The 24,163-nt window shown below is 48.7% G+C and overlaps 1 protein-coding gene across 1 annotated transcript in view; it reads left to right on the forward strand.

Moving 5' to 3' along the window:
* TCERG1L (transcription elongation regulator 1 like) overlaps positions 1-24,163 on the forward strand; it is a 223,690-nt gene that overhangs the window by 152,539 nt on the left and 46,988 nt on the right. Inside the window, exon 7 of the mRNA XM_070560987.1 lies at positions 13,566-13,720. Coding sequence (XP_070417088.1) covers positions 13,566-13,720 — 155 coding nt within the window. The remainder of the gene's footprint in view (positions 1-13,565; positions 13,721-24,163) is intronic.

Genomic DNA, 24,163 nt, shown 5'->3' on the forward strand with positions numbered 1-24,163 from the left:
AGAATGGGGCAAGAGGCCCTTCAGGAGAGCCAGCTGGGCGATGGCACGGGTCATCATGCCCCCGAGAACAGCTGATGCTGGCTCGCGCACGGAGGAGCTCCTCTCCATGGGGTGCTCTCTGAATCAGAGTTAGGCCTCCTGGATGGACTGTGCACTGTTTCCCCGAGGTGATGGAGATGCTGCCAAGGCCTGCCCTGTGCTCCTTGTTTTCTGCTTTTCTGACTCAATTCCTCTGGAAGGAGAGTTTCTTGGCTTTGTTGAGCAGCCTTGGTTGAGGATGTGAGTGTTGAAAGACTCCACTGTACCTTACAGGCTGGGTTTGCCTTTCATGAGAAGTGGAGGAGGGACTCTTGGCCTTACAGGATGAAGGGGCAGCCGCCATACTGGCTTCTTCTGTGACTTCATTCCCCGACTGAGAAGTGACTTTGCACGTGACGGGGCCTGACATCCTCATCAATCTCGGCGTCACACATATGGAAACCTCAGTAACAACACACTCTACTGACTCCTGACGCTGCGATCTGCCACCAGGAGAAGGGCTGCTCTGCCCTTGGGAGCTGTGCCTGTTTCACTCAATTAGCTCAAAGCGTGTCCCGCCAGCTCCGTTCTTGGGGGTCTGCTGGTAGTCAGCCGTAGCTCAGAGTCCACCAGGTCTCAGGGAGACGAGGAGCAGAGAGACCCACTGGAGGTGCAGGAAGGCCAGGACCACTGGCTCCATCCTCTGTCATCCTTGCCGGCCACCTACCTGCATGTTAGGACATCCCAATCTGCTCGTGGCATGGTAAGGATGCCCTCACCCAGATGGGGAACGTTCCAGAGGCAGTGGCTACCTTGAACTTTCTGATAAGCAAGTCCTCATGGTGATGTGTTGCACATGGAAGTGCCTGATAAGAATGGTGGGAAGTGAGAGGTGTGCTCCCTGACACCAGCAGGTCTTGTGGGCAATGTCAGCTGCAGTGGTCACCAGAGGAGCACACACAGTCACCAAGGGGCCCTGGTGTTTTCACTGAGTGAGCCTCTACTTCTTATGGCCAAACGCCCAGAACTCCCTGCCCATGTGTCAGGGAGTCTCGTTCTTCTCCTTCCTTGGATGGTGCGTTCTCTCCACAGTGTCACTTGTCAGTCAAACGCTGGGCTCTGTTCCCGCCTAGGGGAGCGGACTTCCCCCTGGGAGGGAAGAGTGAGGGCCCAGGCTTCCAGCTCAGGTCAGATCCGAGAATTAGACCCTTTGCCTATAGAACCAGAGCCTTAACTTCAGACCAACATTCTCCTAAGAAAACTTAGGATTTCTAGAGGCTTCTAGAGGATTCAGTGTAGGCAGGGGGTCCAGGGGTGGGGGGTGGGAAGCAGGCTGGGCTAACATAGGCCCAGAAAGGATTCCTCCTGATCATCACAGAGCTATGTGGGGTCATTCTGGAATCCCAACACTAGAAAGAAAAGAACTTTGAAATCTACTCAAAACATGGAGAATGGAAATCAAAATATTCTGACTGTGTTAATGTTTTCATTGTACATGCCCTGTGACCCTGCCCTGATCACCTGCCTATGTTGGTAAACCATACTCCAACTGGAGACACTGGCATCTGTGCCTTCTTTGTATGGTCAGTGGTCGGTGTTGGCCAGCACGTGGTGGCCTCCCACCCTCTGCCTTTAGCTGAAACTGCTCTGCACCAATTTTTAGTAAATTGGAGCGGAGAAATTGAGTGTTTGGGAGGACAGCAGGATAGACTAAGACCCTAAATATGTAGTTGTAGGGAAGAAACTTGCTTTTCAAGGTTAACACTTTTGCTCCGTGGAAAGCATACTGGGAGGCGGGAGAGCTGCATAAATTGCTGTTAGGTGATGAGGAAAGAGAGTGCTTTTCTCCTTGTTCTGGGCGGGAGCTGTTCTGTGCACGAGAGCTAACCGGATACATATGGAATGCCCGAAGCACGCGCGTGGGTCCTTAATTATCCTTAAGTATGTAGGATTCTCATGCTGTTCTATTGCCAGGGGAGATGACCAGATGCATAGCCTGCCTGAAGGTGTTCGTGTCACACGCAGACCTGCAGACACGCACAGGCAGTGCCCTGACGACGGGGGAAATTGGAGGAGGAGCTGCTGCCTGTCCTCGTCTCTTGACCCATGTCAGTTCAACCACTAAAGATGGTTTGAGAGTCCAGAGTAATTCCTTCAGACAACTCTGCTATTCAGAAACTCATTTAGCTTAAAACCTTTGGGAAATTGTAAGGATTCCGTAGTCTGAAGCATAATATTTTAAGAAGAAAAAAGAAGAGGAAGACCATATATGAACTTTCATAAAAAGTGGTATCCTGTCCACCTCAAAATGGAAGACTGGCCTTGGCTCACAGCAGGAGCTGCAGTGGGATTTGAACTACACTCATGCATCACTTAAGGGTGGGGTGCTATATGGGACCGATCTCATGGGACCACCATCTTTGACCGAAACGTCATTATGCAGCGCATGACTGTATGTTTTCAAATATCTTGTTTTCAGATATGTTAATACTGGAATAGCATTGTTTAGTCTCTGAAGAAATTTTTATTTCTTCTTCTTTTTTTTTTCCTATAATTTGGCTTTCTACCCAAATGGCAATTTTGGGAGAATTAAACTACACTATTATTGGGAGATAATTAAAATGTTTTTCTTGGAGTTGTTGAAGATATGGGAAAATTTCAAAAGTAAATCTTCAAGTGTAACATCCATGAGCTTTTGGCTTAAATAACACTAAATGCCAATACCAATGAATAATTAGCATTTTAAAATGATTTTAAAAACTGTGGATTTACAAATAATTAGCTATTTTCTGTGAAATTAAAAGAAATGAACATTGGGGATGGCCCCGTGGCCGAGTGGTTAAGTTCGCGCGCTCCGCTGCAGGCGGCCCAGTGTTTCGTTGGTTTGAATCCTGGGTGCGGACATGGCACTGCTCATCAAACCACGCTGAGGCAGCGTCCCACATGCCACAACTAGAAGGACCCACAACAAAGAATATACAACTATGTGCCGGGGGGCTTTGGGGAGAAAAAGGAAAAAAATAAAATCTTTAAAAAAAAAAAAAAGAAATGAACATTGATTTTAGAATTAAATTATTTTCCAAGAAATCAAGATTGGTGTAGTACAAGTTTTATGTCAGTGATCTATTAATAACAAACCCAAGTCCTTTTTTTTTTGTTTTTTTGATATTGGCACTTCAGCTAACATCTGTTGCCAATCTTTCTTCGTTTCTTTTTCTTTTCTTCTCCTTATTCTTCTCCTCAAAGCCTTCCAGTACATAGTTGTATATTCTGGCTGTAGGTCCTTCTAGTTCCACTGTGTGGGATGCCGCCTCAGCATGGCCAGACGAGCGGTGACAGGTTTGCACCCAAGATCCATACCAGCGAAACCTTGGGCCACCAAAGCAGATTGCACAAACTTAACCACTTGGCCACAAGGCCGGCCCCCAAAGTCCTTTTTAAAATGACTGGGGAAGGGGGGTGGCCCCATGGTGTAGTGGTTAAGTTTGCCTGCTCTGCCTCAGTGGCCCAGGGTCCACAGGTTTGGGTCCCAGGTGCAGACCTAGCACCACTCATCAAGCCATGCTGTGGGGGCATCTCACATACAAAACAGAGGAAGATTGGCAACGCACATTAATTCAGGGCCAAACTTCCTGACCAAAAAAAAAAGTCTGAGGAAGAGAGAACACTGTGCTTTAAGAAAGAGGAGGGAAATGCTGCATCAATCAGAAAACTAACAGTCTCAGAAGGAGCCACAGCCCAGCACAGCTGGTTCATGTTCCATCCTAAGAAGGGAAGGCAGTTAAAATGCAGGGGCCGCAGGAGCATTATCTAAATGACCACGCTGAGTGATTACCGCGTTAGTAACTTGCGTCATCACTGAGAAGCCAGTGGCTGTTGTTAGATTTCTGCCTTGGAGGTGGGAGGGTGGGCAATAATTCTATGCCCACTAAAGACAAAAAGGGATGTACTTTTGGAGAACTGTTGTACATGTTAAGCACGGGTGACAGTCTTTTGAGCAGCTGACTACTGTTTCAAAATCCTTGTACTCCTTGGTCCTCCTGATTGTATGTTTAAGAGCATAACATAACCTTTTTATTCTGACTTTATTCAACATTTTAGCACTGTTGATGACATTGATGACATCTTTTTATTAATTCATCACTATTAATGTATTGAGTATAGTATTTTAAAAGTAGGTCCTTTAGATTTTTCTCAATATGGACATGTTTGACTTTAAAAGAATACATATGGAAGATGTGTTCTTGGATGAAGTTGGTGGAACTTTTTCAGACAGGAAGGAAAATTTCCCCAAACATGATACATATGAATGCCTTTCAACGAGAGAAGGGTGATTAGAAGTTGTGGTTGTGAAGACAGACGCGGGGCTGGTCGCATCAGAGGACGTCTATTTTTCGTGTACAGTTACATGACCTATAGTCGCACCAACTGAACTCAGACCACGTAACGGCACTCTTCTTTGAATACAAGTCACTGAAGAGAAGCCAAATGTCACTCTATCCTCTTAGCACAATTGAGCCTTTCATTATGTCAACGAAGGCACAGGTGAGCTATTACTTGTTGGGGGAGGAGATTCTGTTGTAAAAATACATGTCAGAGAGGGTTAGTTAAGGCAGATGGAGGCGGGTGCATGAGGAGGCTGCCATTTAGATCCACATTTACGAGGCCTCCTGAGGTGGCCGCTCCTTGAACAAGTGTGCTGCTGATCAACGCCAATCCAGCTCTGCTCTTGGCTTATTGTTGTTAGTCTCCAAGTGGCCTTGCTTTAATCCTGAGACAGCCATGGGCCACTGCTGGCCCCTCGCCTTTGTCAGGCAGGTTGGTGATTCTGTCCCCCTCTGGCTGGGCAGGGAAATCAGCGCTCAGGAATTCACTGCGGGGAGAAGCCCCCAGGCTTTGAGGAAGCCCGACCTGTGATGAATGTAAGAGCGAAGGATGTGGCATTTTGAATCTCCATAAAGGCAGATTCTTCTGGAAGCCCTCAGCCATGGTCCGATGGAGTTCCCTGGAAGGCTTTTGTTCCATGAAGTCAATCTGGGGGTCCTGGGCTGTGTTCTGATGTTGAAAACAAGCCTCTGGAGGGTTTTGTGTCTTCTCTCCACAAGGCTGGAGCCCCCCGCTGCTCCCCCTGGTCACTGCTGGCATTTTTATGCTGCTCATTATTTAAAAATTGGAAAATAAGTTTACATGCACTAACTAAAGATCGATGGATAAAATCTTTCAAGAGTTATTCAGAGACATAGTGATGGTCTTCAGAAGCACAGATACGTGAACACAGGTCTTGTTGAATTCTCATCATCAGCTGAAATGTCCTTTCACTGGGTGGCACCCACGCCACCCAGTGTGCTTGATGACCGTCTGTCTAGAATGGCATTGCAACGTCACAGCCTGGCCAGCCTCCGCAGAAGAGATGGCGAGTCTCCCCGATCCTGGAGGGGAGAGCTCTGAAACCAACACGGAGCACACGGAGCACCTCCCCAGGCACAAGCTGCTCCGGCACACAACAGTCCATTTCTGTGGCTGGTCGTTGTCTGTGTCTTGAGTGGCAGGCAGAATGTCTGGTCATCTGTGTGTTCCTCATTAAATAAACATTGTTGATGGTGGGCACTGTGGCCAGAGGTGGTTGGGTTGGAGGATAGGCATGGGGTGTAAAGAAAAACATGCTCCTGTGTGTGTCTCCCGCTCTCAAGACTCCACACCCTCCACTTCCGACTCAGGATGTGTGGGTTTTCCACACGTCTAGCAATTCTTGGACCCAAGCTGGGGATCCTACAATTTCACTCAGTTCTGGAACTAGCTACGGGGAGACAGCATCAGACTCCACAGGTTAAGGGCTCAATCCCACAAGACTGCCCCCATGTGTGCTTCAGACCCCAACTGGGAGTCACCTTGCTGTCACTGTGCTTCTGACCAACTGGCTGGACAGCAGTCCCCCTTACCCGAGGGGGATACGTTCCAAGGCCCCAAGAGGGAGCCTGAAACTGCAGGTAGTGCTGCATCCTATATATACTGTTTCTTCCTATATATACTTACCTACGATAAAGTTTAATTTATATTAGGCCCAGTGAGAGGTTAACAACAATAACTAATAATGAAATAGAACAATTATAACCATATACTGCAATAAAGGTTCTGTGAATGTGCTCTCTCTCTCTCAGAATGTCATATTGTACGAATTTAATGCCTTTTCCAAAACTTCTGCAGTTCAAGGTCTGACAGCAAACTAGCACGAATTTCTTTTTCCTTCTTCACGATTTCCTGGACAGAAGATTCGTTCTTACCGTAGATCTTAGCAACTTCAGCATACAATCATTTTTTTCTTTCCTTATTAAGTCTAGAACTTTCACTTTTTCACCTAAGGGAAGCACTTTACGCTTCTCTTTGGCATACATATCCGAATCACCAGCATCACTACTCTTGCGCTTTGGGGTCATTGTTAAGTAAAATAAGGGGGACCTGAACACATGCACTGTCTGGATACCAACAGTCTGTCTGAGAACCTAATGCTAAGTGACTGACGGGTGGGGGCGTGTTCAGCCTGGACACAGTGGACAGAGGGATGACTCCCGTCCCAGGCGGGATGGAGCACACAGCTCGAGATTTCATCATGCTACTTAGAACGGCGTGCAGTTTAAAACTTATAAATTGTTTATTTCAGGAATTTTCTATTTAATATTTTCAAACCACAGTTGACTGCAGGTAACTGAAACCATGGAAAGTGAAACCTCGGATAAGGGGAGACTACTGTACATCGGAGTTTCCAATGACCCCCTCCTTGGGTTCAATTATTTGCCAGAGCAGCTCACAGATCTCAGGAAAACAGTTTACTTACTAGATTATCGACTGGTTATAAAAGGGTATAACCCGGGAACAGCCAGATGGAAGAGATGCATAGGGCACAGCATGGGGAAGGGCGAGCTGCTTCCTTGCTCCCTGGGAGAGCGCCACTCTCCGGAATCTCCACCTATTCACCAGCCCGGAAGCTCTCCAGAACCGTCCTTTGGGGTTTGATGGAGGCTTCAACACATAGGCTTGACGAGTGAATCATTGGCCATTGGCGACTAACTCAACCTCCAGCCCCTCTCCTCTCCCCCCTCCCAGAGGTCAGGGGGTGGGGGACTGAAAGTTGCAAATCTCTGATCACATGGTTGGTTCTCCTGGGGACAGCCTCTATCCTCAGGTGCTTTCCAAAAGTCACCTCATTAGCATAAATCAGGTGAGGCTGAAAGGGACTTGTGATACCCATAATAGAAGACACCCATTTCGCCTTTCTCTCTCTTGCTCTCAACACTTAGGAAATTCCGAGGGTTCTAGAAGCTCTGTGCCAGCAACAGTGAGGAAGACCAAATATCTCTTTCTTCCTAGACATCACAGTACCCCAGGAGGAAAGGTGGGGAGGAGCTCTCTATTCTCTCCTCCCTGAGTCTTTGTATCTGCAGGCCCCACGCCCCCTCACCCAACCCACCCTGTGGACCAGGACAAAGATGGGAGACAAAGATGGGGAGAATGCGGAGAGGGAGATGTCCACCTGAAAATAAAGAGCCAAAATGCAAGGCAGTGAGGCATTTATTTTGGGATCAAAGAATTGCAATCCAGGGAGCACGGATTCAGGTAGAAACCCAAATAGCGTTCCCATTACAGGAGAGGGGCTCAGGGATTTTATGGGAAAAAGGGAGGAGGAGCTGATTTGCATTAAAGAAGAGTTCATTGGCGCTCCATGAGGTAAGGCTGGGTGTGTACTTCATAGATTGGCTTGAGAATTGGTCATCAGGCAAAGGCTAGACTTGTACTTCATTGATTGGTTAGTGATTCGGTCATCAGGAAAGTCTGGTTTCATCACTCCTTACAGACAGAATATTCTCGTCCTTACTTCTTGGAATATTGGTGGTTTGGGCCAGTTGGGAAGATAAAGAAGACAAGACATGCATGGCAATTCCTCTGAAATGGCAGCTCTGGCTCTATTTTAATGTGATTTCACTCATGTCATCTTTCACAGAGAACAGAGCAAAGCACACAGACGCTGCCTCTTTGATTCAGAGACCTCGGCCCTGGGGATGTGACCCAGTGAATGTCAGGCTCTGTCCTCCTCAGGATGCTCCTCCTGGGTCAGGCATGCAGGGGCAAAATTCAGATGGAGAGATGGACCCAAAAAGTGTCTTTGTGTGTGGGGAAGGGGGGGGCGAGGCACATGCCTCCTCTCCCCACTCGCTGAGCTCAGTCTTAGAGAGAGAAGCAGAAATGTCCTCCACGCTTGGAGCTTATAAACATTGGGGTTTTGCTCTGTGAAGGCGGCTGTGAGAATCCTTTTGTACAACAAAGCAGCAACCCCAGTTTTCATTTTCAGTTTCTGGTAAAATCCAGATCTTTGCATATTGGGGCTGCTGAGTGTGGATGTTTTTGTACCAGACTTAAATAACTCTGATGCACTAATTATATCCTCTGGGATACGGGGACAGTTAAAGAGAAGAGGGACTATGGCAGCCATCCAGAAATTATGCAGCGTGATTAAAGGAGGGGAACGTATACATATTACTTAAAATGTGCATAAAATGATACATAAAATTAATTTTGCATGCTACAGCTGGCTCGGTCTAGTTGAAACCAACCGTAACAAGTGGATGGGCAGACTTCTCTTGGGGAATCGCGTTTATTTACCCTGCCACTGGCTCTTTGGTTCCATTGCGCACGCGCCCCCACGGCACAGGAACGGGGTTCTTTGTAGCCTGGATATAAATGTGCCCCGTGTTAATTGTCGTTGCTGCTCTCTCCCGGGTAATCATCCCCTATTAAGTCCCTAATTAGCTCCACTCTTCCCTTGCTTTAGAAGCTTGGTGGTGGAAGTTGGGGAGTTGTGACTATTTCCTCCACTTTGGGGCGTTCTGGGTGCTGGCTCTTCCCCGCGGCGGGGATGTCGAGTGGGGGTGTCTGGACGCAGCACCAGGAGCTTGCAGAGTCAGCGTATCCCCAAAGCAGCAAGTGATTAACAAAACAGATCCAGGATCTGGGAGAATTGGGTCAAATACCTCCCCAAATGTAAAGGCTTTCTTAAGTTAACAGCATCGCCTGGAACCAGCAGGAAAAACACCCCAGGAACCCGTGAGAAAATGAGCTGCGTTCACCGGCTGAAGGACGCCTGGGGCCTCATCGTCACGGGAGTGTAGTGGTGGCAGTGCCATGTTTGGTGGGATCAGGTCTTGTCTTTGAAAAACCAAAGTGCAGGTCATTTAGGGAAGGGAGTGGGGGGGTGGGGCAGGTGTCCCAAGCACAGACACTGCCTGCTGTCACACCTGTTGGAAAGTCTTCAGAATACTTAGTCCTTCCTCCCCTTTGGGGTTTGTCGTGAGACAGCTTCCCCAGAAGCAGTGTCCGGGATGGCGCTGGATGCCTGTGAGTCAGGGAGGAGGGCTTCCCGGGGAGCAGGGAGCAGGAAAGAGGGCAGGAAGAGACTAAGTGAGGATGTGGTCTCAGCTGGAGGCCGAGCCTCATGCGCCCTGGACCATGAACTGCACCATAGACTTGGCCCACCCTCCACCCCGCAGGCATGCGGGGCTGCAGGCTGCCCCGGGGGGGAGGCATCCAAGTGAGGCAGCCACTGGCTGAGCACAGTTGTCTAAGGAAGGTGCAGGTGTAAGTCCAAGGCAGCCCAGCTCAGCGAGCTGAGGGTGGGTGCACCTGGCTGTGAGGTTGCTCAGCAGGGAGGGGGCACCAGCACTGACCGTGACTGCGATCCTGGCACCAAACTGGAAAATTAAGAGAAAAGAAGAATAGACGCTAAAATAAAAGTTGGAAGGGGCTTCAGAAATCATCTGGGGACCCTAGTCCACCACCCTTCTTTTAAAAATGAGGACACTGGGGCCGACCCGGTGGTGCAGCGGTTAAGTTTGCACATTCCGCTTCTCAGCAGCCCAGGGTTCGCCGGTTTGGATCCCGGGTGCAGACATGGCACCGCTTGGCAAAAGCCATGCTGTGGTAGGCGTCCCATGTATGAAGTAGAGGAAGATGGGCATGGACATTAGCTCAGGGCCAGTCTTCCTCAGCAAAGAGGAGTATTGGCAGCAGTTAGCTCAGGGCTAATCTTCCTCAAAAAGAAAAAAAAATGAGGACACTGAGACCCTTGCAATGAATTCACTGCCTGAGTTGTTGTAGACCCAGAGGGCAGAGCTGCTCTGAGAGGTAAGCCTCCGAGCCCCCAGACTCCTAGCTGAGTGCTCCCTCCCTTCAGTGGCTCCAGAGGAGGGAGCAGGTTGGTCAGCCCTGGGATGAGGCAGTTGGCACCTGAGTCTCGATGCCCAAATCACTGATGTGTGTGTGTGTGTGTGTGCGGAGGAGCCGTGGGTACAGGATGACTTCCTGCCAGGGACATGGAACCTCTTGGATCCATCAGCTGCGGCAGGACCAGCAGAATCTGTTCTTTGTTCTAACAGGTGAGGGGAGGGCTCCCTGGAGACCTTAAAGGTCCACACAGCAGCTCTTAAATCTTAGGTGGATAGACAGGGAGGCAGGGAGCCAGGGAAGCTTCTAGAATTTTCCAGCCATGCCAAATGCAGTCAAACATCATGAAAAAAATAAATAGTCCAAGCCAGACTGGCTGCCAGGAGCTTTGGTCTTGGAGCTGTTTTTCCAGCCAAAGCCCAGTCAAAGAAGGCGCCTGAAGCCTGCGTGTGGGGTGGTGGCTGGCCGCCTCTGAGCATCCGAAGGCTGATTCCAGGCATGGCACCGTGAGCGGGTGGTGCTCAGGCTCTGCTGCGACAGCCCTGCGCTGCTGGTCTGCTTCTTTCTTATGACATTAACCACAGCCGTTGTCCAGTTGAAGCTGGAAGCAGAGCCTGCCTTCAGGACAAGAAAACCGCTCCCCACAGTCCTCAAAAGGTGCAGGCCGAGAGTGGGGTCCTAAGAACAAGCGCTGAGTGTTGCTGAGGAGCGCGGCCTCCCAGCCTGAAACGGAAGCATTCCATCAGCAGAGCTGCGTCTGTCCGTCCCAGAGGGGAGGAGCCGAGTTCCTCTGTCAGGGTTTATGGTCCCTGCTAGCCCAGAATTCTGGGTGAATTGTGCATAATTACAGCACAGCGTAGTTACCTTCAGCTCTATACTCAATAAGCCCTCCCCGCTTCCTCCTCAGCTCTGCTCAAGGAGCGCAGCTCCCAGGCCGGATTGGTGAGGCGCCCCCTGCCCAGGCACGCTGGGGGCAGAGGAGGACTCCACCACTAGGGTGGGGGTCCGGTTCCACTTTGCCTGTCTTGCCCCTGGACTTCCAGCCCCAAGCACAGGCCTGAGCAGTGCCCCTGTGGGCCCACGGGCTGTCCTGCCTCTGATAAGAGTGGGGGCCCTCATATCTGGCTTCGGTTTTCTCTTAGCCAAGGAATGTTAGAATAACACAAATCTGCATTCCAACTCCCACCAACCAGATGTTGGAACTGAGGCCACATGGGGTGAGGGGAAGCTCTCAAGGTCACCTGAAGGTCAAGGGCAGGTCTAGAGCTGGCAGGTGTGTCAGTCAGGACAGTCTTCTTCCACCTGCGTTGACCAGGCCTGCGATGGCCAGTGACTGCGGGCACAGTTTTGCCATCACTGCTGGCTGGATGCAGGTCTTGATGCTGGCACCCAGGACCCAGAGGGACCAAGGGTGAACTCTGTTGACTGGTCTACCACAACCTCAGAGGCTTCAACTGCACACGTGGATCATCTCACAGTTCTGGAGGGCAGGAGTCCCACGTGGTCCCACAGGACTAAAGCCAAGGTGCGCAGGGCTGCTTCCTCCTGGAGGCTCCGGGGGAGAATGTGTTCCTTGCCCTCCCAGCTTCCAGAGGCACCTGCGCTCCTCAGCCCGCTCCTCCGTCTTCAAGGCCAGCAGTGTAGCATCTTCCAGGCTCTCTCTCCCCCGTGTGTGTGTCTGTGTGTCTGTCTGACGTCTGCTTCCATCCTCTCCTCTCCTTCACTGCCTCTGACACTCCTGCCTCCCTCTTCCTCTTACAAGAACCTTGTGATTACAGTGGACCCACCTGGACGATCCAGGGTGACCTCCCATCTCAAGATATTAGCTTAGTCACATCTGTGAAGTCCCTGTTGCCGTGTAAGGTCACACATTCACAGGTTCTGTGGATTAAGATGTGGACATCTCTAGGGGCCATCGTTCTGTCTACCACACTCATGAACTTGGCCTGGGCGGGGTAGTATATCTGACAGACCACCTCAACGTCATTTCTGGGAAGGGTGGTGGTCTGCCTAGAGTTCCCTTAACAGAGGAGTCTGTCCCAAGCCCTGTTCATGGCCCCTGGAAAGCGTCTCTCTGGGTTGGGTATGGAGATTCGGGGGTGGCAGTGATTTTCTCTGTGCAAAGCAGAGTGGCCTTTGCTGGCCCAGATCCACACCGACAGCAGACAACCATGTGTGTCTGACTGGGTGAGGTAGAGGCCAACATAGTGCCGGGCAGGCAGTCCCCCAATTGGTCAGAGGTCCTGCCTCCGAAAAAAATGAACAGCCAGAGGGCTGGGCACACAGGGGCTTTTCCCACCCATTCCCACAGCATCTGAGGAGACCAAGGAGAATCCTGGAGCTGTCAGGACCCTCAGAGGTCACTGGGGGAAGCTGAGGCCCAGGGAGGGGAGAGGCGTTGCCCGAGGGAACCTTCTGGAAGGCCCAGACCAGAAATGGGCCTTGATGCCAGCACAGGGCCCGTTCTCTGCACCATCCTGAGATCGGTCATGGGACAGAGCTTGAGCCCGAGGCCAGCCTCGTGGCCTTGAGTGGCCGTGTGCCTTGGGATGCTTTGAGGCCAGATCTGAATTCCCGCACGTTTCCGCCTTACAGGCACGCACAGTCCTCAGGAAGGGGTCCCTCTTTCTTTTGTTTTTCTTCACTATTTTTCCTTTTCAATTTTTTTTCCTCTCTGATAGCTTTCCACAGATAAGGGGCCTTAAAAATGCATATTATTCTTTCAGAGATTTTGGATTCCTATATATGAAAATTCAAAGCTTAAGTCATTGCTCTTCTGAAAACCAGCTGGGGCAGGAGGGTGAAGTTGCTAATCAAAGCAGCCCATTGCTATTCTTGCTGCTGGCGAGCAGTGAGCTGTGGACCGTGCATCCTCCGTGGCTGTGAAACCCCGTTGCACACGCTGTGCTTAATTGGGAAGTTTCCCGGGAACCACTCTCAAATTACTAGGTCCCTGAATCCAGGGCCAGAGGCGCCCTGAACACTCAGGTTCTGAGTTGGAAGTACATTAAAACAGAGACTCTTGGTGTCCGGGAAGAACTCCCACCTCCTGCGGGCTTGTTAAGCTGCTTGCTTTGCTGAACTTTGGTGTCCTTACTGGTATAAGGGCGGGCAGGGTAATAGCTACCTGTTAATCAAATGAGAAAAAATACAAAAGATCTGTAAAGGACCCTGAAAAGCCAGACATGACCATTATTATTTATACTTTACATAAATAACCTTTGCAAACCTGTTGATTTCAATCATGATGGACTTTTTGAGTTAGGATGCACATCAATGATTTTTGAACTAAGTATCTTTGAGGGTAACTAAGATGAGTTTCTCACCTCAAACAGGTGTGTGGTCTGGACGGGCGACGACCGTGTTTTCTTCTTCAACCCCACGATGCAGCTGTCTGTCTGGGAGAAGCCCGTGGACCTCAAGAACCGCGGGGACCTCAACAGGATCATCGAAGACCCGCCCCACAAGCGCAAGCTGGAGGCCTCACCAAGTAACTAAGAGCTGGGCTGTTTGCGTTCACTTTCATGAGGGTTCAAATTGTATATTCCTAGTGAACATGAAAGGGAAGCTTGCTTATCTTGGTTACGTTGGAAACTGAGTTTTAAGGAATCGTGTTCACTATTTCAGAATTTAGTAATTAAGTTTTTATGGCATTTTCTGCAGAAACATCAGCTTCTGCTTTATTCTTGCATTAGGTAAAGTTATTAACTCAGAGAAGGCCTTTTATTCCGTCAGCCACTGGAAACTTCCTTTCCAGCATTGTCATTAGCCAGCCTTGAATTTTTGTTCCAAATGTCTATGAACCTCACTTGAGGGACCAGATGTACCCAAATGGGAGCGTGCTTCCTTCCACCTCACTCGTTCGCTTTAGAGCCTTGGCTGAAACCCATCCATTGTCTATTTGAAGGAATGCTTGAATTCAGTGGCGTCACGGGCATGGAGACAGAAAGGATTCCTCTCAGCTGTAGAGGAATGGAATGCTTGGCAGAGACGAGCTGTTTCTGACGATGCCCGTGGAAATCTTGTTTCCCGGGAGTCAGAGAAGAACGTCTAACATTTTCAGAAAGGATCCTTTACGATTAGATGTAATCTATTTTTTATTAGCTGCTGTGTCGGGAAAGCCCCACTCCCTTGGCTAAGCTGGAGAAATTTGAGATCAGGAGCTCTCCCCGACCTGAGATGCACACGTTTGGCTGCAAGGCCGGGAAATGGGATCCTGACCCCTTGAAAGAGGGTCTTTGTTCTATTTTTGTGGAGTGTTTTATTAGGTTTGTAATGATATTTTTGATTCCACATTATATAACACAAGATGACATCAGCCCACATTTTTCATCAAATCCAGAGGCATTTGACTGGAACTTTAGAAAACGGTATTATAAAAATTTTCTTAACACTTTTAACAGCACTAAGAGAAATGGCAAAGATTGCTCTTGCAAAGCTCAAAGCTCATAGTAGTCTTTTAAGATTGAGAGATGACAGGTTTAATATGTTTATTTCACTTAAGATAACAAGAACATTCTCCAGAGAGCTTGCGTCCACTGATGTTGGGAAAGAAAAATGTTCTAGGTGCATATTTAACTGGATCTCTAAAAAACTTAGCTGTATTCAGGGACAATAAGAATTGGGTTTTTGATTTCGTTTCCTCCTTTGATCAAGTGGCATGCATGTTTAAAAGGGATATTTTGTGTATCGAAAGAAGGCTTAAAAGAAAAAAATCCTCATAGGAAACTGCCTCCCAAGTTCCTTCCTCAGAGACAGGAGATGCTGCACAACTCAGGAATATCACAAGACCTACAAGTCCCAGGAGGAGCACTAAGGCGCAATTTATCACGGCAGTGATTTTATTTGTTTGGAAAAAGACAAATAACGCAGGGGATTCCTGCTCCTTTCTTTAGCTCACTTTCTTGTAGATAATTGGGTACTGTTCCTTCCTCTTTTTTCCCAAAGCATTGGTAGGACTGAGAAGAGAGGAGCTCATGGGCAGTCAATGCATAGCTGCTCCCCATGTCTCTCCTTTGGATCAAATCAAGCCAAGTCTGAGAGAAATGGAGAGGTGCCCCCAGACTGCCCACTGAGTCATCTGCCGGGTCGACGCTTGTGAGGACCGTCGGAAGAGGACAGTGGTAAAAGATGAACCGAGGCATTAAAACTTTGAAGAGTTTATCTGAGCAAAAATGAGTTAGAATTAGGCAGTGGCAACCTGGAAGTGGTTAGGGGCGCTCCACTGGTGGGAGCGTGGAAAGACTTACGTAGAGAAGGTGGGAAGCAGAGAAAGGAAATGATTGTGTGGCCACAGCTTAAAGCCTCGTTGGCTGTGTGAGATGGGTTGTCCTCAGTGTTCTGATTAATTTCGGACCTTGAGGCTTTTATAGGCTTCGATTACACTTTGCTTACGTAGGTTGTCAAGGCATTGTCTAATGGCCTCCCTGTCTAATTAATCTAACAACAGGGACCTGCATTACTGGGTCATAGATCAGTGCACTACTAACATGGATCTCATTTTATACTCAGAAAGGTGGAAAATTGAGCCTCAAAACTTAACAAACACAACCAGAAATAGCTGATAGATTTAGATTTAATAAATCAAGCTATTTTGTCTTCCCTCAGCTTGCTATGGAGGCCCTGACTGCCCCACTTAGATATGTGATGATAAAATTATGTGTAGTTACAAGAGGAGTTTTAACCTTGCTTCCTCTTATCAAAGGAGGAAGAGATTTTCTTAAACAAGTATATTTTTAACCTGGATCTTACAGATTTGCAAATGACCTCAACTCTCAACTTACTGTTGCAAGGTACAATTGACATTTAAGTGTATAACTTCTAATTTGTTAAGATCCACCCACCCAAATTGTGTTGTTTGCAGTAAAACAATTAGGTCAGGAGGTGTTTCTGAGGGATTAATTAGCGATTAGCATCAGAGTTGATGACCTCCAGCCGTGAGCAAGTGGCATTTTTTCCTGCCTGGTCATCCACCAACAAGCCTCATCCAATAATTTGACTCTAATTATTACAAGCTCTAGGGGAGATGGCTCCTGGTGTGGAATTTTGTTTTTCACATTTCGTTCAACTATGAGTCATTATACATTTGAATATATTAATACCTGTTATTAGTCTAAAATGGAACAATTAAGCATTCCATCTGATACCCATTATTTTTCAAGAGGCAAATGAAATAAATGCATTTTATAAAATAGCAGCCACATTTAAATGCTGTTAGGTTTAGTGGTGCCTGTGCGTGTGTGTTTACTCGGGGTATCAGGCGTGGAAGTGGAGCTAATAGTGTTAGGCAGCTATGGGGCGCAGGATACCGAGCTGCCAAAAGTGCTAAGCCACTCATCGTTCAACAGATAAGGACAAAGTCCCTTTTTCTCACTCTGTTAGCGTTGCTGAGAGATTCGCACGAAGGCCTGAATTATTTCCTAATTATCTTGCAGTGCGTCCAGATTTGTTATGGCTCTAGCAGCTATGCTGTTAGTTGAGAATAAATGCCTATTGAACTAAAGTGAAATGAGAATACCACCTTTGCCCCACATCCGTTTCATGGCGATGCTCTCGGGACTAGTACCAGCTCTTCGGTTTGGAGGATACTCACTTTGTTCTCCCCCAGCTTCAGCATTCCTGAAACCTGTCGGAGGTTCAGTTCTTTCTCTTGAGTTCCCTGCAGCCCCAAAGCCCTCCCTTCCTAGTGATGGGTAGACATCTCCGGTAGTCTGGCTGATGCACCTGCTGCCTCGTTGCCGGGTCAGCTCAGCCTGCCCAGTCCACAGTGGAGTATCCCGTCCCTTCCACTGGGAGGGTCTCGTGCCGCCAGTGGGAAATATCAGAAGGTGATTAGATAAGTGCCCATGGGCTTGTCCTCTGGGAGGGGGACAGGAAAGGCAGGGGGAGAGATGAGGAACCTGACCTCTCTCTCCTGCCTTTTTGTCTCCCGCTGGTACCTCCTAGTGGCTGAAGAGGACAGGAGCCTGAGGGGTGAGAACTGCAGAGGCGGCCTCCTCCTGGGCATGGGGGAGGATGGAGGGAGCCCTGGAGGGAAATGGGGAGAAGGTAGCTCCCCCGACTGGGTTGTTTAGAGCTCACACAGCCCCAGGAGATGGGTGCCTTCTGTATCAGCTTCCTGTGGCTGCTGTCACAAATTGTCACAAACTTAGTGGCTCAAACACCAACTTAGCACCTTAGAGTTCTGGTGCTCAGAAGCCCAACGCAAGTCCCACTGGTGCTGGCAGAGCTGTGTTCTTCCAGCAGGCTCCAGGGAAGACTTACTTCCATGCCTCCTCCAGCCTCAGAGGCCACCCAATTCCCTCAGCTCCAGGCCCCTTTCTCCACCTTCAGCAGCAGCATAGCATCTCCGGATCTCTCTCTGGCTGCCTCTTTCTCTTTACAGAGTCCTTGTGATTACACTGGGCCCACCTGAACAACATAAGACCATCGCTCCATCTCAAAGTCAGCTGGTTAGGAAACTTAATCCCCCTTTGCCATGCAATTTAATATATTCACAGGTTCCAGGGATCAGGGCGTGGACATCTTTGCGGGCCATTATTCTGCAACCCACCATCATTTTGCCCATTTTACAGAAGAGGGAATTAAAGAAAGGAGATTAATTAACATGCCCAAGGTCACACTTCTATCAAGTTGGGGGACAGGGATTTGCACCCTGGCGGCTCTGCCTCCAGATCCGAGGGGTGGGGGTGGAGTGACAGCCTCACCAGGCATCTTATGAGCTTATGATAAAAACGAGGTTTTGGAAAGCATTTTGCTCCCCACGACTGACACAGGAACTGTCGGGTGCAGGCAGCCGTGCACTCAACACTGCTTTGTGCCCACCCTGTAATAGAGACCGTGCGACTTCAGCAGGCTTCAGTTGCTCTGTAAACATTTTAGTCATTTATATTCAAGACAAATGTGCATTGATAATGACATTCATTTCACCAAGTAGGACATAAAGCCGTCCCAGTGAGTAAACACAGCTGTGACTTGTGAAAGGGTGGCTTTCCCAAGCATTGTTTGCCCAGGGACAGTGTACACAGATCTCCAGATCACAGTGGGACAGGTGGCAGCCAGCACTCAGCAAGACCCAGGACCACTGAACATGCTGAGTTCTTGTGCAAAGTGGCAACGCTGTGGGTCCTTGTTCATCCGAGAGGACTCAGGTTGATGGGAGAGGCCCTCCTTTTGCAGGACTCACCCACCCCAACTCTTTGGGAGGAACCCTGACCTTCACAGGGGACCCGTGTTCCACACCCTGGCACCGCCTGGTAGCCCTATGCCTCCTCTTTGCACAATGAACGAACCACGCACCTGGCTTTGTTAGCTCCACTTAAGCGCCCACACTGGTCCGTCTCCATAACGTGACCCCCAGATAAGGCAGGTGAGTGGAGACACGTCAGCCCTCCGGAATCCCTTGTCGACTTTTCCAGGAAGCAGAGCGTGGGGTGCCTCTTGAACTCCTGATAGAATTGGCCAGGCAGCCCACGCTGGGAAGGAGCAAGCTGGGTGTGCGGGTGGCGCGGGGTCTTTATGATGCTCTGTAACGCTCACCTTTCGGTGTGCTGTGGTCAGCCGTGGCACAGGCAGCCAGGACGGGCAGGGCAGAGGATTTCTAGAAGCACCCCTGAATTAGTGCTGATAAAGACACTGTGTCATGTCTCTGTGCCTTCAGGGCCCAGGATTGTTAAAAGGAGAGGCTGGAACAGCATTTTTCAAAGCAGTTTTCCCCAGAACCTAATGCTTCAAGCTGCCACTGCTGTCCTGGCCCAGGAATGAATGAGGAAGGAATGAATGAGGGGGAGGGGGAGGGAGGAGGATGTCAACTCCATTCTAAACCAACCGTTTATTTACTGGGGGCCTGGTGACTAAGCCCAGGGCTTGTCACGGGCTCCAACAGTGAGCAGGAGGTGGGCGGGTGGTGACATGTTGTGTGGTGGATGTGGGTGGGGGGAGAAGTGAAGGCAGGGGGTGGGTGGAGCAAAGTGAGCCCCCAGACCAGCAGCCAGGGGGCCTCCTGAGGCAGGGCCACTCACACTGGACGACAGAAGATGGGGAGGGGTAGGTACACTTGGAGGACCCGTCCTCTGTGTCTGAGCTCAGGGGCAAGCTCTCATTGGGCATTAGGACATGGAAAACGTGAGTTCCTGCAGTGGTAGGCACCCCGTTAGCCCAGCATTTCCAAGGGACCCTGGAGACTTCCCCCATGATGATGATTGACCAGACACAGAACTTCCCTGCTAAGTGACCCCTGGAACCACACACTCCGGTCGGTCCATTTGGGCAACTTCTACCTCTCCTAATCAGGGGCCTGGCAACACTCTGCCTGGCTGAGTTCAGGCTCTTTCTCTGCCTTACTTTGTATTTCTGCATTTCTTTCATAAGTTGATTTCAACCTAGGGATGCAGAGGAGACCAATTTTGGTAGAGGAGACATCCTTGGACCTGCTGGGGGGTGGGGAGGGAGCCATGAGCATTTCCATGAATGGACCCCTCTGATCCCCACCTCGCCTCGCCCCTCCCCATTCATACCCTCTTCACACTGGCTGACACCACCACCAACCCTGGGCCCATGGGAGGAGGGAGGAGGGAGGAGGTCAGTGGCAGGAGCTCAGCCATGTGACTCTTGGTGCCCCACAACAGTGAGCCCTGGGCCGTAACATGAGTGTTTCCCTGAGCTCGGGGAGCTGCTCCAGCAAACCACCAAACCTGAGGAGGGGTCATGGGAATCCTGATTTGCAGCTGGTCAGTCAGAAGTAGGTGTGGCCTGGGACTTGTGACGGGTCATCTGAAGTGGGGGGGTCTTGTGGGACAAGCCCTTAAGTCTGTGGAATCTGGTGCTATCTCCAGGTAGTGTCTGAATTGAATTGAGTTGTTGCACACCCAGTTGGTGTCCAGAGAACTGGAGACGTGGTTGTTGGTGTTGGAAGACACACCAGAATATGGAGGAGCATTGCTGCTTGGTACTTATCTCGTCCTGACACCCATGACTGTGCCACGGGGTCCGCCACCCCAGCTCTGCCATCTGTTGACATGGTCTGGTCCAGCCACTGCAAGAGGCTCTTGGCGCTTCTTGCCCAGCGGGAGTCCCTCTGATCTCACCCCTCCTTTTCCTCAGGGAGGCCACAGTCCCGGGGTGCATTTACTCTCTGCACCCCTGAGGCAGCCTCAGTGTCCTTGAGGGTGTCTCATGTTTCTTGTCCCCATTTTCTCACTCACAAACACCAATCTTAGAACAACAGGAGAAACAACTTTCAAACGAGTGACTTCTCTGTTGCATCTCATGGGTTCTAGAAAATGCAGAGAGAGCTGTCTGCACCGGGTGTCATGGAGAGGCGGGCTCGAAGGGGAGGCTGCCCTGTGGAAGCTTAGCTCTGAGCACGAGGAGCCAAGGGCCCTCTGAGGGCTGTCCGCCCGTGCAGCAATTCCGTAGGTGGGACCCGGATGGGCCAGCCAGCCTTTGACCCTGGGGCCTTTTCACCAGACACCTGCACAGAGCATGGAGTTCTCTGTGCCAGGTTCCCAGGTGGCAGTCCCAGGAGGTGAGGACGGTCTCAGCTCACCGCTGCCTCAGCGGACGCCATGCTAGAGATTAATGACTCACAGAAGCCCAGTGGAAGCACCACATCACTGCATCCATTAGTTTCTCAAATCGCTCTGTTTGTAGACACCCAAGTAAAAAGACAGGGCTTTGACCAGCGGGGGCCACCGCATTCATGAAAGCCTCCTCTTGGACAGCCCTCAGTTGTGAGCTCTAGTGTCACCAGGTGGGAGGAACTCTGCTGTCTTGTTCCACTGAGTGACTGTACATTTCATCAAGTACATAAGTTATTTAACCTGCTGTCAGTCTTTTCAACAAGATGCTTGCAGATGCCCCCAGAACTTCCATAAGATCTCAGCTCGTGTGGTTTGCTCACATCCCAAGAGAGCTCGTCTGTGTTAATGGGCATCTCGCTCCCTGGAAAGCAGGGAGCAGGGACGTAAAAGTGGGACTGATGGGTCTGAGTGCTGAGTGGGGGAGATCTGACCGTGATGAGCACGGTCTCCTTGGAGGCCAGCATCTGCCATTAGGAGTGACCCGCAGATGCCCGTCCAATTCTCAGGTGGGAGCGCTGTTGTTCCGGGGTGCCTGGAGTAATTACAGCCCTCCACCTTTCCAAGTCGAATTCACCTCGGATGGGACTCAGGTATACACCACACACCAAGGATCTCCTCTGATGCAAACTTGCTTCCCCACCAAACCAACGCCTACAATTCTTCAGTAAGCTTTAACCAGAGGTTGTGCCTTCTCTTTCCAAGGGGACTGGAGGCACTAGGAGTAACTGCTTCCACCCACAGAAAGGGAGGCATTTGGCTCACAGAATCAGGAGGTCTTTCACTAGCTACTCCAACCTCACTGCCCAACTCAGGGCCTTTTTTTTGAATAACATGCCCTTGCTGGTAAACGCATAAAAACAATAAATTTTGGAAATATGTAGATGTTTGTGTGTCGATATATTTTAATGAAATGTCTAAGGAATTGACATGCACTTTCTGTTCTTCACCTTGCTTATAATAAATTCATCTTGGATATCTATCCAACTTTGCATGTTCTGAGCATCTCTCTCTCCCCTCTCTCTCCTCTCTGTCTCTGTCTTTCTGTCTCTCTGCCTCTCTTTCCGTCTTTCTCTGTCTATCTGTCTCTCCTCTCTTGGCTGGATACGCCATGACTCCATTAGATTCTTCCAGTTGATGGACGTCTAGGTCATTTAGTCGTTCATGCTAATGCACTTAATGCTGATAAGAACACATACGTTGTATACACATATTTATCTTAGGAGCATTTTTATAAGTATTTCTGTTGTATAAATTCATATTATTGGAATTGCCAGGTCAGAAGGTACATGTATTTTAAATTTTGACAGATATTGCCAAATTTTCCTCCAAAAAGATTGACTGGCTCACATGCCCACTAATAGATTCTGCGTACTCTCATAAGCACTGTAGATCATCAAAATTTAGCTTTTAAAACCAGTCTTTGTATCAGTTGGCATTTCTTTCATCGTGAGTGAAATTGAAGCTTTTCACAGGTTTATGAGCCTTTGTTTCGTTTTGTGTTCTTGTGACGTGCTTAAGGGTCTGTCTTTCTTTGTGAATTATATGGACTCTTACAAATTAAGGAAGTCTGCATTCCGGTTATAGCATGATCCCAAGATTTTTCTTGGTATTTTGATTTTTTTTTCCATAAAACAAATTGAACTTGAATTTTTTCTTTTGTTAAATTATACACAACATGAAGTTTGCCATTTTAACCATTTTTAAGTGTACAATTCAGTGGCATTAAGACATTCACAATGTTGTGTAACCATCAGCAATATTTCCAAGACTTTTCATCACCCAAAACAGAATCTCTGTCCCCATTATCAATAACTGCCCACGGCTCTCCTCCCTCAGCCCCTGGGAACCTCTCTTCTACGTCCCTCTCTGGAGATGTGCCTGTTCCATGTGCCTCCTGTAAGTGGAATCGTGCAGTGTCTGTCCATTTGTACTGGCTTATTTCACTCAGCAGAATGTCTTCAAGGTTGATTCACATGGTAGCCTGTGTCAGAATTTCAATCCTCTTTTTGCTCAGGTGTAGAGCGTTATATTTCAGCTTCTGTATAGACCACATTGTGTTCACCGCCGTCAGTCTAGTTTTTATCCATCACTGTACACATGTGCCCCTTTACCCCCTCACTTTCCCCCTACTCCCTTCCCCTCTGGTAACCACCAATCTGTTCTCCGTATCTGTGTGTTTGTTTCTCTTCCACATATGAGTGAAATCATATGGTATTTGTGCTTCTCTGTCTGACTTATTTTGCTTAGCATAATACCCTTGAGGTCCATCCACCTTAACACAAATGACACGATTTCATCTTTATTTTTTATGGCTGAGTGGTATTCCATTGTGTATATATATCACATCTTCTTTATCCAATCATCTGTTGATGGGCACTGGGTTGCTTCCAAGTCTTGGCTATTGTGAATAGTGCTGCGATGAACATAGGGGTGCTCAGATCTTTTAGAATTAGTGTTTTCAGGTTCTTTGGATAAATACGGAGTAGTGGAATAGCTGCATTGCATAGTAGTTCTATTCTTAACTTTTTGAGGAATCTCCATTCTGTTTTCCATAGTGGCTGCACCAGTTTGCACTCCCACCAGCAGTGGATGGGAGTTCTGTTTTCTCCACATCCTCTCCAACACTTGTTATTTCTTGTCTTGTTAATTATTGCTATTCTGACATGTGTGAGGTGATATCTCATTGTAGTTTTGATTTGCATTTTCCTAATAATTAGTGATATTGAACATCTTTTCATGTGCCTATTGGCCATCTGAATGTCTTCTTTTCATTCATGAAAAATGTTTGTTCATAGCCTCTGCCCATTTTTTAATTAGGTTGTTCATTTTTTTTGTTCAGTTGTATGAGTGTACAGCTGCATAACATTCCACTGTATGTATATACATACCACATTTTGTTTATCCATTCCTCTGTTAATAGAGACTTGGGTTGTTTCCATTTTTTGGCTATTGTGACTAATGTTAACATGGACATTGGCCTACAAATATCCATTTGAGTCCCTGTTTTCAGTTCTTTTGGGGCATGTACCTAGGAGTAGAATTTTGGCTCATGTAGTAATTTTGTATTTACTTTTTGCAGAATGGCCACACCTTTTCCCACAGCAGCTACACCACTTTACATTCCCACCAGCAAAGCCCAAGGGGTCCGTGTCCTTCCCCACATCCTTGCCGGCACTTGTTGTTTTCTGTTTTCATTATTACTGTTATTACTATTGTTTCTAATATTATGGGCATCATACCGGATGTGAAGTGGTGCCTCACTGCACTTTTGATTTGCATTTTCCTGATGACTGATGGTGTTGAGTCTCTCCATGTGCTTCTTGGCCATTTGTATGTCTTCTTCAGAGAAATGT

Source organism: Equus przewalskii, chromosome 1, assembly GCF_037783145.1.
Source record: "Equus przewalskii isolate Varuska chromosome 1, EquPr2, whole genome shotgun sequence".
In the NCBI taxonomy this organism is placed as follows: domain Eukaryota; kingdom Metazoa; phylum Chordata; class Mammalia; order Perissodactyla; family Equidae; genus Equus; species Equus przewalskii.